Source organism: Perissodus microlepis, chromosome 10 (assembly GCF_051167445.1).
Source record: "Perissodus microlepis isolate ML-2025 ecotype Zambia chromosome 10, ASM5116744v1, whole genome shotgun sequence".
Taxonomy (NCBI): domain Eukaryota; kingdom Metazoa; phylum Chordata; class Actinopteri; order Cichliformes; family Cichlidae; genus Perissodus; species Perissodus microlepis.
In genome coordinates, this window is record NC_140470.1 from 3,900,298 (window position 1) to 3,915,478 (window position 15,181).

General features: G+C 40.9%; 1 protein-coding gene across 2 annotated transcripts; it reads right to left on the bottom strand.

Annotated features, from left to right (window-relative positions):
- Positions 1-6,741: 6,741 nt before the first annotated feature.
- On the bottom strand, positions 6,742-10,523 carry LOC146378641 (uncharacterized). Of its 2 annotated transcripts, none has more exons than XM_084941528.1 (5): positions 10,356-10,523; positions 9,553-9,770; positions 8,870-9,298; positions 8,673-8,726; positions 6,742-8,598 (listed from the first exon to the last, which is right to left on the bottom strand). In XM_084941528.1, the coding sequence occupies exons 2-5, from the start codon at positions 9,677-9,679 to the stop codon at positions 8,156-8,158; spliced, it is 1,053 nt and encodes a 350-aa protein (XP_084797654.1). In that variant the 5' UTR covers positions 9,680-9,770; positions 10,356-10,523; the 3' UTR covers positions 6,742-8,155. The 2 variants fall into 2 exon arrangements, with proteins under 2 accessions (XP_084797654.1, XP_084797653.1); XM_084941527.1 differs by having other exon boundaries at positions 10,408-10,522.
- Positions 10,524-15,181: the final 4,658 nt, after the last annotated feature.

Below are 15,181 nucleotides of genomic sequence, written 5' to 3' on the forward strand. Positions count from 1 at the left end.
CAGTTGGTATATGTGTGCTGTGACGGGGGCTGGACGACGGGTGGATACCTATTGATATTAAAATGAGAAAGGGGAACGCGTGCCTGAAGTGGCCCCCTGAATATCCTGGCACGCTTCTCTGCAGATAACGAGCACAATACGGAAAGGAAACATCTACATTGTGTTTTTTCGGATTTCTGAGTAGCTTGTCAGTTCTTCAAACTTTTAAATAACAAAGCCCAGAACAGCGATTCTAAAAGCGCAACAAAAGTCCTCCTTTAAAATATCGACAGCCTTGGAAAAAAGGACGATTTAGCGATAGTTTGATTGGGCAGGTGTAACACCTTAACCGTATGCCTGTAGGCCAAATAAATCCTGCTTGGACAGGAGAGGAGTTGTTGTGTCTTCTTTAACTTTCTTGTCTGTTTGAATTGTTATCTGTTGCATCCATCCATCAACTTAAACCATCTGAGTTTTATGGGGGAAAAAATCTCGTTTCAGTTAACTGAGGAGTACCCATGAGGAGGAGGTTTGTAGGTTTATCGTTTTTGTAATCTGTGGTGTTTTTAAAGTTGGCACTATGTGCTCTCCCGACTTGGCCCTGATTGCCAGCTATCACCTCATAACAAACTTTTCAACTGTTTGTTTTGTTTTGTTTCTAACACAAAAAATAAACACATTTATGGTGAGAATAACAATGTATTTATGATAATCATGATATTTAAACATTTTGTATCTGGTAAATATTTCATATGTGATAATATCTTAACTCAGAGGCGACAAACAAAGAAAGATAATCTATCATTTACAGTGCAACTCACAACAAACTGTATAACAAGCCCAAATTTGAAAGTTGAAATTTTGGTTTGGGACATATTTCTACCAGTTTTATGCAGGATGATTTACAGGCTTTAACGTAAATATTTGTGTGAGAAAAACATCATGTACCGCACAGTGGAAACTTCTGCTGTGGACCTGGCTGCACATAGAAATGTCCTTTCAGCCCCATCACTTTGAGATCAGACTCAGTGTAATGCAGTCACCTGTATGTTATATATATTTTACTGATCACTGAAAAGTACAAATCCATATAAATCCTTGGTTCTGTACACGTTTGCTACCTAAACTTTAGAATCATCAGGACCAAACACTCATGTTTGTGGACTGTGGGTAGAGACCAGATTTGACCTGCGGGTGTTGATTTTGACTCGTGCTGTTAACAATTTTGTAATTGTTCTTTTTGTATAAACTTTTATTTTAGGTCAAATTCATTTGCCCAAAAAGGCGAGACAATAAAGTTTGAAATCAGTTTAACTTCTTGATACTTTCAAAAAATCCCCATTGATATAACAATTATTTTGATTCCGGGTTTTTTTTTTTTTTTTACCATGATGATCACAATGTGAGAATACAAAACGGCAGAGAAAATGATCAAATATCTGTGCCTCAACTGGTTAACTGAAAAAAAAATAGCCATCCGTCTGCTGATGTGTGTTAGAAGTTAGAGCCCATAAATAATGCAAAACATCAGAGCTGCAGTTGTTTGTTTTTGTGCACGTATTAGATGCTCTGTGTGGTTTTATGTCATGAAGCAAAGCATGTGTGGAACACCTGTTCCTGTACATCAGATCATCTGTACAATAGACATGACAATTACCTTATCTGTTGTTCCTCTGGGTGAGACAGCAATGTTCTTTAATGTGTGCACTCTGAGCGTATACAGTATCTGCATCCTCCTGCAGCATCTGCAGGAGGATGCCTGTGTCTTTGTGTGGGGAGCAGATGGACAGTGCACCCTCACTGCTGTTGTCATCTGTATTACTTGCGAGGGTGTGACATGAACGTGCCACAGGGCATGGGAACCAAAGAAGAGTTATGTAAGCCCCCACCCCGGCCGCCGCGGACCTCCCATTAGTTTGAGTGGTCGGCATCTGCTTCGTCTATGGCCCCGCAGCAGCTTGGAGATCCTTCTCCCTAAGGACTCTTGAAGGGAGGGTAGCTGCTGCAAATCTGACTTGCGCAGGCTCTCAGGGGAGAAGTCAGCCGGTTGTGGCCACTTCTGGAGTCCCGTCCTGTTGTCTGACTGCACAACAATGGGAGGTATGGGATGGATGTGTACTGGGTTGTGATGTTCTGTTTGTGTGCACCCATATGCAGGCAGCCTCTAATTTTATGCATGCCATGTGACTTATTGGTTTATCTCATTAAGATGCTGGATGCACTGCTGGGTACCAGAAAAGCCTTGCCACCTCCCCACTGAATAAATTTATGAGTCAAAGAGGTGTGAGATAGCTGGAAGTGTATTATGAGGCAAGTCACTGGCTAAAACTAACAAATATACAGTATCTTCTCATCTTTACAGCCTCCAGCCACAGGTCATGAAATGAGCTTTTTAAAGTTTTTTAGGAAATGTACTTCTCATTTGCTCAGGACATCTGTATCTGCTTACTTCCTCCAGGCTGTGTAGCTTGTAATCCTTTTAGGCCCCAAACTTCTCCATTCGTAGCTGCCACAACATTCAATTATTTCCTTTGTGCTGATCTACATTTCTTAATATCATTCCAGGCAAGTCATATTAAACAACGATTTATATTTATTTATTTATTTTTACAAAAATACTTCATAATCATTTAGATGTTTAAAATAAAAATGGAAAGGGCTGGCATAAGTTACATTAATTCATACAGTTTGGTAATGAAAAACACTCGTTTGAATGGGTATTTGCAGTGCACGCTCAGTTTAATTATTTGGTTCACAGTAGTTTAGTTCTGCTTCTGCAGCAATCACGGTGACCATCCTGACTGAGGAGGACCCTGAGCAGGTGGCTCTATGCAGGTCAGACTTTAGGAAGTGCAGCTCATGTCTCCTTGAAACTAAAAGAGGTCATTCATCAGCTCATGCAGCTTTAAAGCATAACCCTGCTTCAAAATTGCAAAACAAATGAAAACAGGATATTCTGTCCTAGTGTGTGGTGAGTTGATCAATCCACTTCTGCACCCAGAAAAAAAATTCTCTCCTGTTTTCTCCATGAGTATACTATTTGTAAATGGTTTTTGATTTTGGTTAATTTTCAGTTTTTTGGGTTTCCTGAGTAGCACAGTGACTTGAGTTGAATGCCCTCCTGTGAAAGTTGGTTACTCATCCAGTTCATGTGGTCTGCTGTGGGGCTTCATGTAATTGCAAATAATAATAAAATATTTCTACAAACAGCTGGAAGAGAAATGGAAGACTCAGTGAGTGCTTTTTAAAAAATATATGTATGTGCAAAACTGAGAAAGATTTACTGAGAAAATATTTAAACAAAACATAAAGTATATTTAAATTATTACATTATAAAAAATACAGCAAAATAAAAAAAAACAGATTATATAGATAATCCATCACAAGGTCAGCTGTATATATTGTCTGTAAAAAGAAAAATACCTTATGTGGAGAATTTATCAAATATAGAACTAAAGAAGCACAAAATAGATGTAAAAGTACAAGAATAAGAATAAGTTAGCGTCTGTTACGAGGTTTTCTAAATAGAAATATTGCAGTAAATTGTTGGTTAGGGTTTAATATGCTGATGATAAGTACTTGTGGCAATATCAGGAACAAAGCATGTTTATGCACGTTTTCATGTGTTAGAGCCCGGACTTCAGTTCAGGCTCTGAGGTGAGGAGGAAAGGAGGGAGGAAACAGAGCAGCGGCGGAGGAAGGAATAGACATAATCAGAAAGAGATTATGAAAATAGTTTAACATTTGGTTAAACGTTGTACATTCATTCCACCCATTTATTTCTAAGAGATGCTAATGTGAAAATGCAGTCCGAGTGTGCTCCGGTTCATCTTGCCTGTTTCATGAAAGTGCACGTGGCAGGAGCCGACCTCTGCACTCTATCATCAGGGTTTTCTTTGCTAACGTGCTAAAGCAGTTATTAAGAATTTCTTCACACTGCACTCTAGCTCCTCTACATCAAACATGTTGCCCAGTATGGTTAGCAAGAGAAAACTTTTCTACTTAATAATGCTATTTCTGTTCACAAATGAGCAACTGTTAATCTCAGAGCAGGGAAATTAGAGCCAGCAGCAGCTTGTCCAGCACCCTGATCTCTAACCAGTCTCCCATCAAGGACCTGAAGTTTATCCATAATGAGCATGCACAAACCCGAAACAAAGCTGCTGCTTTCTCAGCCTGACAAGCTCAAGCCTTTTCTAATAGGACACAGACACATCCATGAAATTGAGAATTGAGTGGAATTAAAGGCAAGCCTGTTTCCTCTGATAATGCCTAATTTCCAAAGGATGAAAGTAATATAAAGAATAGATGGGAAGAATTATGACAGAATGGTTTCACTTTGGTCTAATTGATATCAGCTTGTCCTCACAAAATGACCACTGGTTGAGGCTATGGTCATACTACCCTGATCACACCCAATCGCATCTAATCTTAGAAGCCAAGCAGGGTCAGGCCTGGTTACTACTTGGATGGGAGTACCAGGTGCTACAGGAGTTGGGTGTGGCTCAAGAGGTACAGCAGTTACCTCAGCTAAAGGTGAGTAATGAACGTTTTTCATTGGGAGTGACTACAATGGACAGGATAGACATATCAGAGCAACAGGCTGGGATGAGAGGTTTGGAGGCTAAGTTATAGAAGCAAGTTTAGGTGGTTTCTACATGTACAGAGAAGTTAAAGTTGATATATTGGACAAAGGATGTTGAATATGGAGCTGCCAAGCAGGAAGACCGCAGAGTGGGTTCATAGATGTAATAAAGGAGGGTATGCAGATGGTTGGTGTGACAGAGGAGAATGCTAGGGACCTGGGTGCAACTGCAATGGTAAAACCAAATCCTTCACCCATAATATGGAGTTACTAGTAGGTGATTTAATTTGGAATAATTTGATACTGAAGAAATATCACACAGGAGTAGACTCTCTTCTCTTATATTCTATAATTTCTCTCTGATCATTTATTTTATTCTCGTTCTTTTTATTAATAACATCTTATTCATATTCATCTTTCTAACACTTTCACAATTCCACAGAGTACAACAGCAATAATACTGCAGCGGCTAGTATTTACTGACACTTGTTCCCTCCTCTGCAGGTTGTGTGTCCATGGTAGTGCTCATAATGCTGGTAAATTAAGTCCTGGGGACATGCAGGCTAAACAGGTTAATATGAGGGTGACTGTCTTCGAAGTTCTTCTAGAAAGAAATCTGCCCACTCTGTGAGAAAAATGAAGAGTTTGATCAAAAAAAGGGAAGCAGACAAAAAACAGCCCGAGTTCCTTTTAATGGGTGCAACCTGTTATTTTCTTTGTATAACTTCACAGATCCAGTTTAGGACTATAAACCTTTTATATGGTTTTAAAGAAAATTTTAAAAAATTGCTTTAATATATGGAAGGAAGAAATCTGTGTCTCCGATCAAGTCCCAAATCCTTCCCGAAACAACGGCTGCGATGAAATAAATAAAAGTGAACTCTTTGGCTTAGCAGCAGATGCATAATTATGCTTTTGTTAGGGCACAAAAGAAATCATGATAATTATCTAAACCCGTCCAAGCTGAGCAGCAGCTCTGGCTTCCTCCAGTCCTACCTTTCCACACTCAGCCCTGCAGCAGCTTCAGTGGCAGATGGGAGATGAAAGGGGGAGCTGGATGAACGAGGGAATGAAAACAGGTGTTGGTGAAAACTGAAGAAAAGGAAAGGCCAAGGGGTCAACTGGGGCATTAGAAAGGGGGAGGAAACTTACATATAGACTTGCAGAGGGACAGATCGATGGATAGATTTTCTTTTCTTTTTACCCTTTTCAATGTGCCTCTTGAAATCTGTTGTCTTGCCAAATGGTGAGCGGCTCTGCAGAAATGTGAACATTTACACTATAGCTAGAAAAAGAGTGTGTTTGACTAACTATTTTAACTAAAGACTGTTACAGTGTTTCAGCAGCTATACTGTTCAAAGCAAGTAGTTCTCATATTCTAAAATATAAAGTCTAGTATATTATTTGATCCAACCTTGTTTGTTTTAATCTACCTTTTTTATTATATGGGTCACAGCATTTTTTACCTTTGACATTCATTCTTCTGACCACAATGCACCATGTCGTGTGGAATAGTACAGAGAAATCCAGCCTATGAAGGTATTTAACAACTGAATGGAATTGTGTGTAGATTTAGTGTACCCTCCAGTAAGTCATACTTTATTCTCAAAGAAGAAGAGGGGGGGTTGGAATCTGGCAGAATACAGTTTTATAGGCACTCAAAGTGAATAAGGTCTTTTCAGAAAGGCTTAAGTCTCAGTTTTAAGGGCTCCGTAAGGAACTGAAGGTGAAAGACCCGCTCACAATGTGAATACAGCTGCCTATTCAGGACCCCAGCCCCCATCCAGACACAATAATGCTGCCCCCTACCACTCAGCGATGGAGGAAACGGCATCAGATTGTTGAACTCCTGCTGGATCCCGCCCTCCTCCCCTCCCTGCTGCGGCACGCCGGCCCAGCCCTGGCAGCTGTTTAACCAACTGAGGCAGAAGGGCTGCAGGAGAACAATGCAGTTCGACTTAACCATTCCTCTTTCTATATGTATGTGTGTGTCAGTATCTGTCACTGCATTTAATTAGGAGAAGCTCTCTATAAATGAGGCTACCACCACCCCAACATCTGACAATGCTAGGCTGCATATTTATGCCAAAAGACAGAAACTTCATTACGCTCATTAAATCTGTCAGCGGAGAGATGGAAATTCATGTTTTAGTCTACAGTAAACAACAGAGCATGGATTTATTGGGATACATTCAGTTTATTTCTGTCAATCCCAAAAGAGAGTTTGGAGCACAGCCACAACAATGCAGTACATGTGCACTGACTTATAAACTGTTTGTGTTCTATCTTGTCTTCTGTAAAGGTTTCAAGAGGTGTCGTGTATATAAAGTTAACATTCTTCTTATTGTTGTTGGAATGATCCACAAACTAACAAGCTATTCTGATAGCTTCACACAGTTGTTTCCATATAAGATGCATTTGCACATTGATGTAGAGAATGCTTATACAAAAAAAGCAAATTGTCATCATCTCAGCACAGACCATCCTGGACAATCAGTGCAGCAGAGCCCCCTGCTGCTACATCTGTACGCCTGCAACACTTGCTGGGTGTTTCTGTTGACACCGCTGGTCTGCACTGTCAAGATTTAGTGAGAGCTATTTAAAGATAACACAATCTTGGGTGATAAAATATTACACATAAATGATAACTCTTTAAATGTATTTCTAAGATATTTAAGCTACTATGTGCAACAGCACTACTGTAATCTCCTGAGGGAAGAACATTCAGTAGAAATGACCCATATTCGCTAGATGTGCCTCTCTGACTTAACCTTCTTTCTCAAAGTCAAACACAACATGACGTTTCCCATTTGACACACTGCAAGAGATCAACCAAGCATCTCAGATGTGCTAGTCATCAGAATAGGACTTTCAGGGTGTAATTTAAAGATGGTAGCTTCACTGGAAGCACTAAGTTCCTGCACAAAAGGACACTTGGAAATTGTAGTGTTTGCATGTTATAGATCACAGCTCAGAGGCTGGCTTATGTTCTGTTTAAATACACCAGTTTATTATATTTTTAAAAGGACTTAGTGAAATTTTCATATTCAAGTGTTCATGTTTGCAATGTAAAAAACCAAAATCAATCACAAATAATATACTTACTTATATTTTAAAAGTATCTAACACACACCACAGTTAGCGCGCAGACATAAAGACCATATAATGGTCAAGTGCAGACATCCACTCACCATTACAGTACACGTGATAATCTCCAGACATAAAGTAAGGGAAACGTACAACATAAGGTCACACAAACGCATTCTGAGAACTTTTCAGAGGCTTTAAACAAGTTGTTTTATCAATAGAAAATGTGGTGGAGTCTCACTGTCAGTAGCAAAACGAAAAACTCTCCAGGTTCTTTCTTTATGGCTAATATTGGTTGTTTTTGCAATCCACTTTCATATAACCACACAAACAGTAATTCCAACGATACAATGAGTCTACCAATAGTTTTAAAATATAACCACAGAAAATCTGTTGATTTAAAAACCACAGGTGAAGTCCAAAAGAACCGAGAAGTTCCTGCACCCGAAGGTCATGTATGACGTCAGTGAGATAACAGACCCTCACCTCCATGTGTTACTGCTGTTATAATGCCGGCCGTCCATTCAGTTTGTCATGCATGAGTGCGATGGCTCCACCTGTGAAGTCTCTGAGCACCTGCACCGTCTCCCGCTGGAGCTGCAGCGACTCACGCACAAACTCCTGCTGAGTCTCTGCCAGCTGCTGCACTGACTCCGACAGAAGCTCCAGGGAGCGCGACACAGTCTCCAGCAGGATGTTGGTGGCGTGCTGCTCCTGAAGGCTCAGCGATGCACTGTGCAGCATGCTGTCTCTCGTGCTCTGCGAGGACTGACCGGGTGCCGGAAATGCAGCCGCAGATGCCTGCGGTCCAGTAGACGTATGAGGTTGCGCTTGTTTCTGGGTGCTGTTGTTAGCTTGGTGATCATCTTTTGGCTTTGCTGTCTGAGTTGAAGGAAGCATATCGTCTCTTTGTTCATCGTCCGAGTCTCCAAATGCATTTTCAGTATCTGAGAAAAATAAGACACATCAGCATTTTCTAAGTACTAACATAAACCAGAAAAGCAATTTCTTGACAGCTCACCTTCTGCTGGAGGCACCTCATATTGCACATCAAAAGAGGGCTGTGATGAGTCCCCTGCAACATTAACAGTTCATATAAAACTAATTGCAGGAATGTGAAAAAAAACACTGCATGCAATAATTTATAGGACGTGTGTGTGTTCACAATGCACTCATGTTTAGACTGAAATGAGGTCAATATGTGACCCCCTTTGCTACCTGACTGTCCTATCTTGTAGGAAGAAGGTGGAGGCATAGGTGTCATGTCCAACCCGCCATTAGGAGAGCTCTGCATTGCAATCATATCATCCTCGTCCAATTCTTCTTCCTCCTCTGGCACATCGTCGTCTTCCCCCAGCGGGCCGAAGTCACCGGAGCTCTGCTCCTCATCGTCCATCTCCAGTATCTGGAGGACTATTTTCTCTGTCTGGTTAAGATCCCGGGAAAGGCGTGAGTTGAGGCCTCTGTTGGGCACTGTCCCCGACCTCATAGCAGCCACTTTCCGTTTTGTGTCACACTTTAGGTCAGACCACTTCTTGATGACTTCTATGACCTCACGTTGGCACTCTCCAATCTCATTGACCCGTGCAGTAATCTCTGCCCATGTGCGCTTTTTCATGTCTGTTGGCACGCCACGATTGAATTTGCCTTTGGGAATGGAAAAAAGAAATCCTGTCACTGTCAGTGACTGCATAAGATTAAAGTTATTATAATTCAGAAATTCGCACTCAGTTCTTGCATACTTTGCACATTTAAATGTTTCAATTACCTCTGCTGGTAACGTTTTTCATGACCAGCCACATCACACTCATTTATTCATTCTCCAGACACAATCTTTTCAGAAAGAGCCAAATTAAAAAAAAATCCTAAATGCTGTAAGCAACTGATAAGCTAATACATACCCACAACAACCATACGGTGCTTCCTAACTTCATCCAGCAATATGTGGACTTCACTGAAAGAGAAACGAGCCTTTCTTTTCTTGAAGCGTGTCACACTGTCTTGATTGTAGTATATGGGTGAAGACATTCTTCACACACTGTGTCGGTAGGTATCAAGCTGCTCTGAGGTCTCTGCTGTGCTTCAGCTCCTCCAGGTGTCTGATAGGAGGCTCAACAGTCTGATTAACAACAAAGTGTGGACGGTAAATCGTGTCTTGTCTCTCTGATGTGAGTTTAATGTTAGATTAACGGTTATACAAAAACAACTGGCATGATGAAAGGTCAGATTAGTAGTATTCATAATCTGTTATTCTCCTGCATGTTTAAAAGAGCCACGGACACCTCTGGAGCTCGAGTTAGTCGATAAGTTAAACTCATAATAAACTAATAATTAAAATTTAAGTTGTAACATACACAGCTTCCAAGGTTAAGCAGGAAAATAGCTCAGGCTCAGCGTTACACTATCAGCTCTGGAGGAGTGAATGAACAATGGAGGATGCTGTGCTCACTTCACACATGCGATAGCATAGTTAGCTTGTTACACTTAGAAGCCACTCGGAGCTACTTGCTAAGGATACCTTTACATATCGCTCGTTATTCTATTGGGTGATTGCTCTGTCCTCTCCCATTACAGTACGCTGAACACTTAGCTAGCCTAAAGTAAAATTACAAAATAACACTATGCTAGCTATATGCACCAAGGCAACGTTAGCTAACACTACGCTTGTTTGGCTAACAAACACGTTGTTAAAACGCAACCTCACCTCAAGAGGTACATGCCGATAGCAGAAATAGCTAATGAGATTATGAACATACCCCCGAGTTAAATAAATTGGGATTTAGTCCGGAAACGTGAAGATAAACTTCCTTATCGCCAAGATAGCAATTGTCAAGTTACCCGCTGTGACGCCATCACTTCACAATTTGTGTCCGGTTAATATTAACTACATAGCTAAGTAAAGCTTGTTGACGAAAACAGGGGCATTAGAGTGGGAATTCAACCTTACCTATGAGTGTTTGGTTCACATCTAACATATAGCGACGACAATCATTTATCTGGCCATTTAACTGCTGGGTTTTATAATCTATTTTAGAGCTGCGAGACTTTTATTTTGAAGGCTCTAGCCGGATTTCGGTATCGTTTGCTATGGATGGATAGCGGAACTATGGATGTGTGTCCCAGAGCAACGTGATCTCAGCAGAGGTAGCAAAAGTACATACAGTCTGTAGTTAAGTAGAAGTACAGATACTTGTGTTAGAAAATACTCCAGTAAACGCTGAAGTACTGATTCCACTTCTTTACTCAAGTGAAAGTAAAAAAGCACAATCTCTGAAATGTACTCAAAGTCCGAAAATAAAAAGTAGCTCCTTGAAAGACAATTATACCATCTATTTTATGGACAGGTAACTCTGCTCTATTAATGTCATACAAATACAATATTAGAATAGAATACAATAGAATAGCCCTTTACTGTCATAATATATATGGACAACGAAATTGTGGGTGCTCCACACCAACCGTGTCAGAATAAAATATTAATTATTCAGACATATGAGAATACAAATGTTATTTGAATCTAAATACTAATTCTAATGAATGTGCTTAGCTTGAATGTGTTATTTAGACCACAAGAGGGTGACTTTGCCTCCACACATAAAAAGAAAAATAAGTACAGTTAGTAGTTACAGTGGGAGCTGTCTTCCATTTGCTACACCAACAGTATACTGTATGATGGTATAAAGTTGGTATAACAATTGAATTCGGTAAATGGAGCTCAGAATCATCAGCTTAAATGTAAATTAATCACACTTGATTTAAACCAGCACTAACCACCACAGCCACTGTGTAGCAGTGTTTTACTGTGAATTTACCATTTTAATGCAAACTAACCTTTTTATCCTTCACAAACTAGAGTATTTTCATGTAACCCATAAAACACATCATCTGGTTGTAATGTTTTCAGTCAATCACCCAAGTGACTTCCTGAGTCTCAGATGAATGCAGGTTTCCCCATCCTTATAAAAAGTACATTGCATATTCACTGAAACTAGCACCATGGGCAAACAATGAGATCAGTTTCTTGATCATTAATATGCAAATTGACATGACCCTTGATCAATGGGCAGTTGGGGAATGGCTGCAATCACAACATTGTAAGATGGTGAAAGATGTACCCTTAGGCCCCCTCCTCGATTCAGAGATGGTCTTTCCTTTTTCACCTAAGTGGCCTCCTTGACTCCCCACTCAAACCAGCGATCCTCTCTGTCCAGGATGTGTACATCCTCATCCTTCTCCTTTATGTCAAGTCATGACATTTTGCATATTAATGACCAAGAAACTGACCTCACAGCCCATTGTTCAGCAGTGTGTTTGCTGATTTTGTTGAGCTGATAGAAATGTTATGTCAAGTTGAAACGCCACTCCCTTCATGCTTACTCCTCATCTGTAGTGCTAGCTAGAAGCTGACTACAACATATGCCTACTTTAACCTACGAGTATAAACGCTGTAAATGATACCACTGAGCCTAAAGTACTGAGCCTGTTTTGAAAATGGAAGTAGTTGAAAGTACAGATATTTGTGTTAAAATGAAGGGAGTAAAAGTAAAAAGTTATCAGAAAAATACTCAAGTAAAGTACAGATACCTTGAAATTGTACAGCAAGAAAGAATTCACACTTTGAGAAACAGAGGTGGGAAGTAACAATCATATATTTCTGACTCCTTAAAGTAGGCGGCATTAGTACTTAAGCATCCCATCATGCAAAGTGTTTATTCTGAGCTTTGCAGAATCATTAATTTATTTTAATTTTAATAAGGTTTGCACAAAACTTCAAGGAAATATTTGACAAGTCTCAGTTTCACCAGTTTGTTTTTGCCATGACAACCTTTTAGATCTAGAGCAGGGGTGGACAATTCCAGGCCTCGAGGGCTGGTGTCCTGCAGGTTTCAGATCTCACCTTGGGTCAACACACCTGAATCACATGATTAGTTCGTTACCAGGCCTCTGGAGAACTGCAGGACATGTTGAGGAGCTAATTTAGCCATTTAAATCAGCTGTGTTGGTTCAAGGACACATCTAAAACCTGCAGGGACACCGGCCCTCGAGGCCTGGAGTTGCCCACCCCTGATCTAGAGAAAGCATATGATAGGGTGCCAAGAAAGGAAATGTGGTACTACGTAGGTCAGCAGTGGCCGGGTAGTAGTAACGGACATGTGTGAAGTCAGTGAAACAGTGTTGAGTGCATTATGAGCTGGGATCAAGATGGGGGTGGGATTTCATCAGGGATCTGCTCTGAGCCCCATCTTGTATACAATGGTGATTGACCTCTTTAACTGACGAGGTCAGGTAGGAATCTCCATGGACTCTGATGCTTCCAGACAATATTGTTATGAGCATAGTAAGCAGGTGGAAGAGAATCTGAAGAGGCAGAGGTATGCCCTGGAAAGAAGAAGAAGAGTGAAAGTCAGTAGAAGCAAGACAGAATACTGGAAACAGCTGGAAATGTGAACATGCAAGGAGTAGAGGTAGTGAAGGTAGATGAGTTTAAATACCTGAAGTCAACTATCCAAAGCAATAGACAGTGCACAGGTGAGGTGAAAATTAGACTACAGGCAGGATGGAGTTGATGGAGATGAGTGTGACAGGAGCTCAGGTGCAAGAGTGAAAAGGAAGGTTTATAAGATGGTGCTGAGAAGGTGGAGGAGGAGGCTGAGCAGTAGGTGGCAGAGATGAATATGTAAAGGTTTTCACTGGGAGTGACTGGGATGAACAAGATTAGACATGAGTACTTTACATTAGAGGTACGGCTCAAGTTGAGTACTTTGGAGACAAAGTTAGAGAGGCAACGCTGAGATGGTTTAAACATGTGCAGAGGGAGAGTGGAGATAGTGAACAAAAGGTGGTGAATATAGAGCTGCCAGGCAGGAGGAAAAAGTAAGATCTCAGAGGTTTATAGATGAATGAACGCAGTAAAGTACAGCATGCAGAGGGTCGGTGTGACAGAAGAGGATGTTGGAGACAGAGTGAGATGGAGTCAGACTGTATGCTATGGCAACATCTAAAGGGAGCTACATAAAGAAGATTTTTGCCATGCTAACATTTCATCCTTGTGGCCTGTATCCAAACCAAACATCAGACTGTGGAAGAAAGGTGATGTAAGTGACTGTCAATGTTAGTGCCAAACAGGCTGGTCTGAGTATTTTAGAAACTTCTTATCTACAGAGATTTTTCCACACAGCCATTGTCAGACGTTGTCAGATCTAATGAGTCTCAATTACGAGAGGGTCAGAATTTGGCATAAATGACTGCATAGATCCATCCTGCCTCGTGTTCCTTTAATGACCACAATGTGCTCATCTTCTGATCACTGTCAGCAGGATACTGGTCCATGCTTTAACATGACATTGAGTTCACTGTTTTCTAACTGCCTCTGCAGACACCGGATCTCAAACCAATTTGGGATGTGGTGGGATGTGTGATGCTGTCAAGTCAAATCTCTCAGAAATATTCTCAGCACCATTAAGAATAAAGGCAAAAGGTGGCCGAAGCCAGTAATAGAGACTGAATATGAGTAAATAGCATAATTATACGCTTTAGAATTCCTTGTCAAGGGAGCTTGCAAAGAAAAGCGTCTGGACTTCTTTAAGTTGCTTGAAGACGTTTCACCTCTCATCCGAGAAGCTTCTTCAGTTCTAAGGTCAAATGGTGGAGAGTCCCAGATTTAAACCTAGTGGGAGTTTCCCCCCACAGAGGGACAAAAGGACCCCCTGATGATCCTCTAATCGCCTGAGCCAAGGTGTGAAAGCGGGTGTGGGTCCCAATCAGCCAGGGTTTCGGGTGAGCTCATTGTGAAACCTGGCCCCACCTTATCATGCGAATTCCTGAGGTCAGATGGCCCAGGATGTGAGTGGGCGTTAAGGCGTCTGGGGAGGGATCTCAAAACTGGATTATAGGTGGCAGACAGTTGGTGTCGTAAACCCCCGCCTCTGTTCAAAGATGGTCGCTCACAGTGGACATAGATGGCTTCTTTCACTCCTCTTTCAAACCATCTGTCCTCTCTGTCCAAAATGTGAACATTGGCATCCTCGAAAGAGTGACCTTTATCCTTCATTCTAATTTATCTTCTTTTTTAATGCAGATGGATGGTGTGCAGCTTGTCTTTTGTCTTTATGGCAGCCTTGAAGAAAGTGAATGATGTTAAGGGGCCGATTTACTAAACGATCCTGCAATCACCCACCACACTTGTCTTTGAAGATATCAGCGTTTTGTTTTATATTGCCAAAAACCATTGTTGATCTTCCCAGAACATCCTAAACCACTGATGTGACCACTCCAAATAATCATGCTCTCTCTGATTAAACAGTTTTGATTTTGCAGCTTAAGGAATGGCCTCTTTTATCTGCATAAAGAGCTCCTTTGACCACATATTGTGGATTCACACAAAACAGCTTTCAAATTCCCCTTGTATGTTTTATTCAGTGGCAGGTTAATTACTTAAATGTAAAAAAAAGATCCATTTAGGATGGGTCTGACAAATCTGTTTGTGTGTGTGTATTAGTAGGGGTGTCAAACGTAAGGCACAGGGGCCGG

What these genes read in the sequence shown, in the direction of transcription:
- LOC146378641 (XM_084941528.1), bottom strand. Translation starts at nt 9,679, where the DNA reads ATGTCTTCACCCATATACTACAATCAAGACAGTGTGACACGCTTCAAG. An exon ending in GCACCGTATGGTTGTTGTGG is followed by an intron (nt 9,299 to 9,552) that starts GTATGTATTAGC and finishes CCATTCCCAAAG; the next exon opens with GCAAATTCAATCGTGGCGTG. An exon ending in TGAGGTGCCTCCAGCAGAAG is followed by an intron (nt 8,599 to 8,672) that starts GTGAGCTGTCAA and finishes TATTTTTCTCAG; the next exon opens with ATACTGAAAATGCATTTGGA.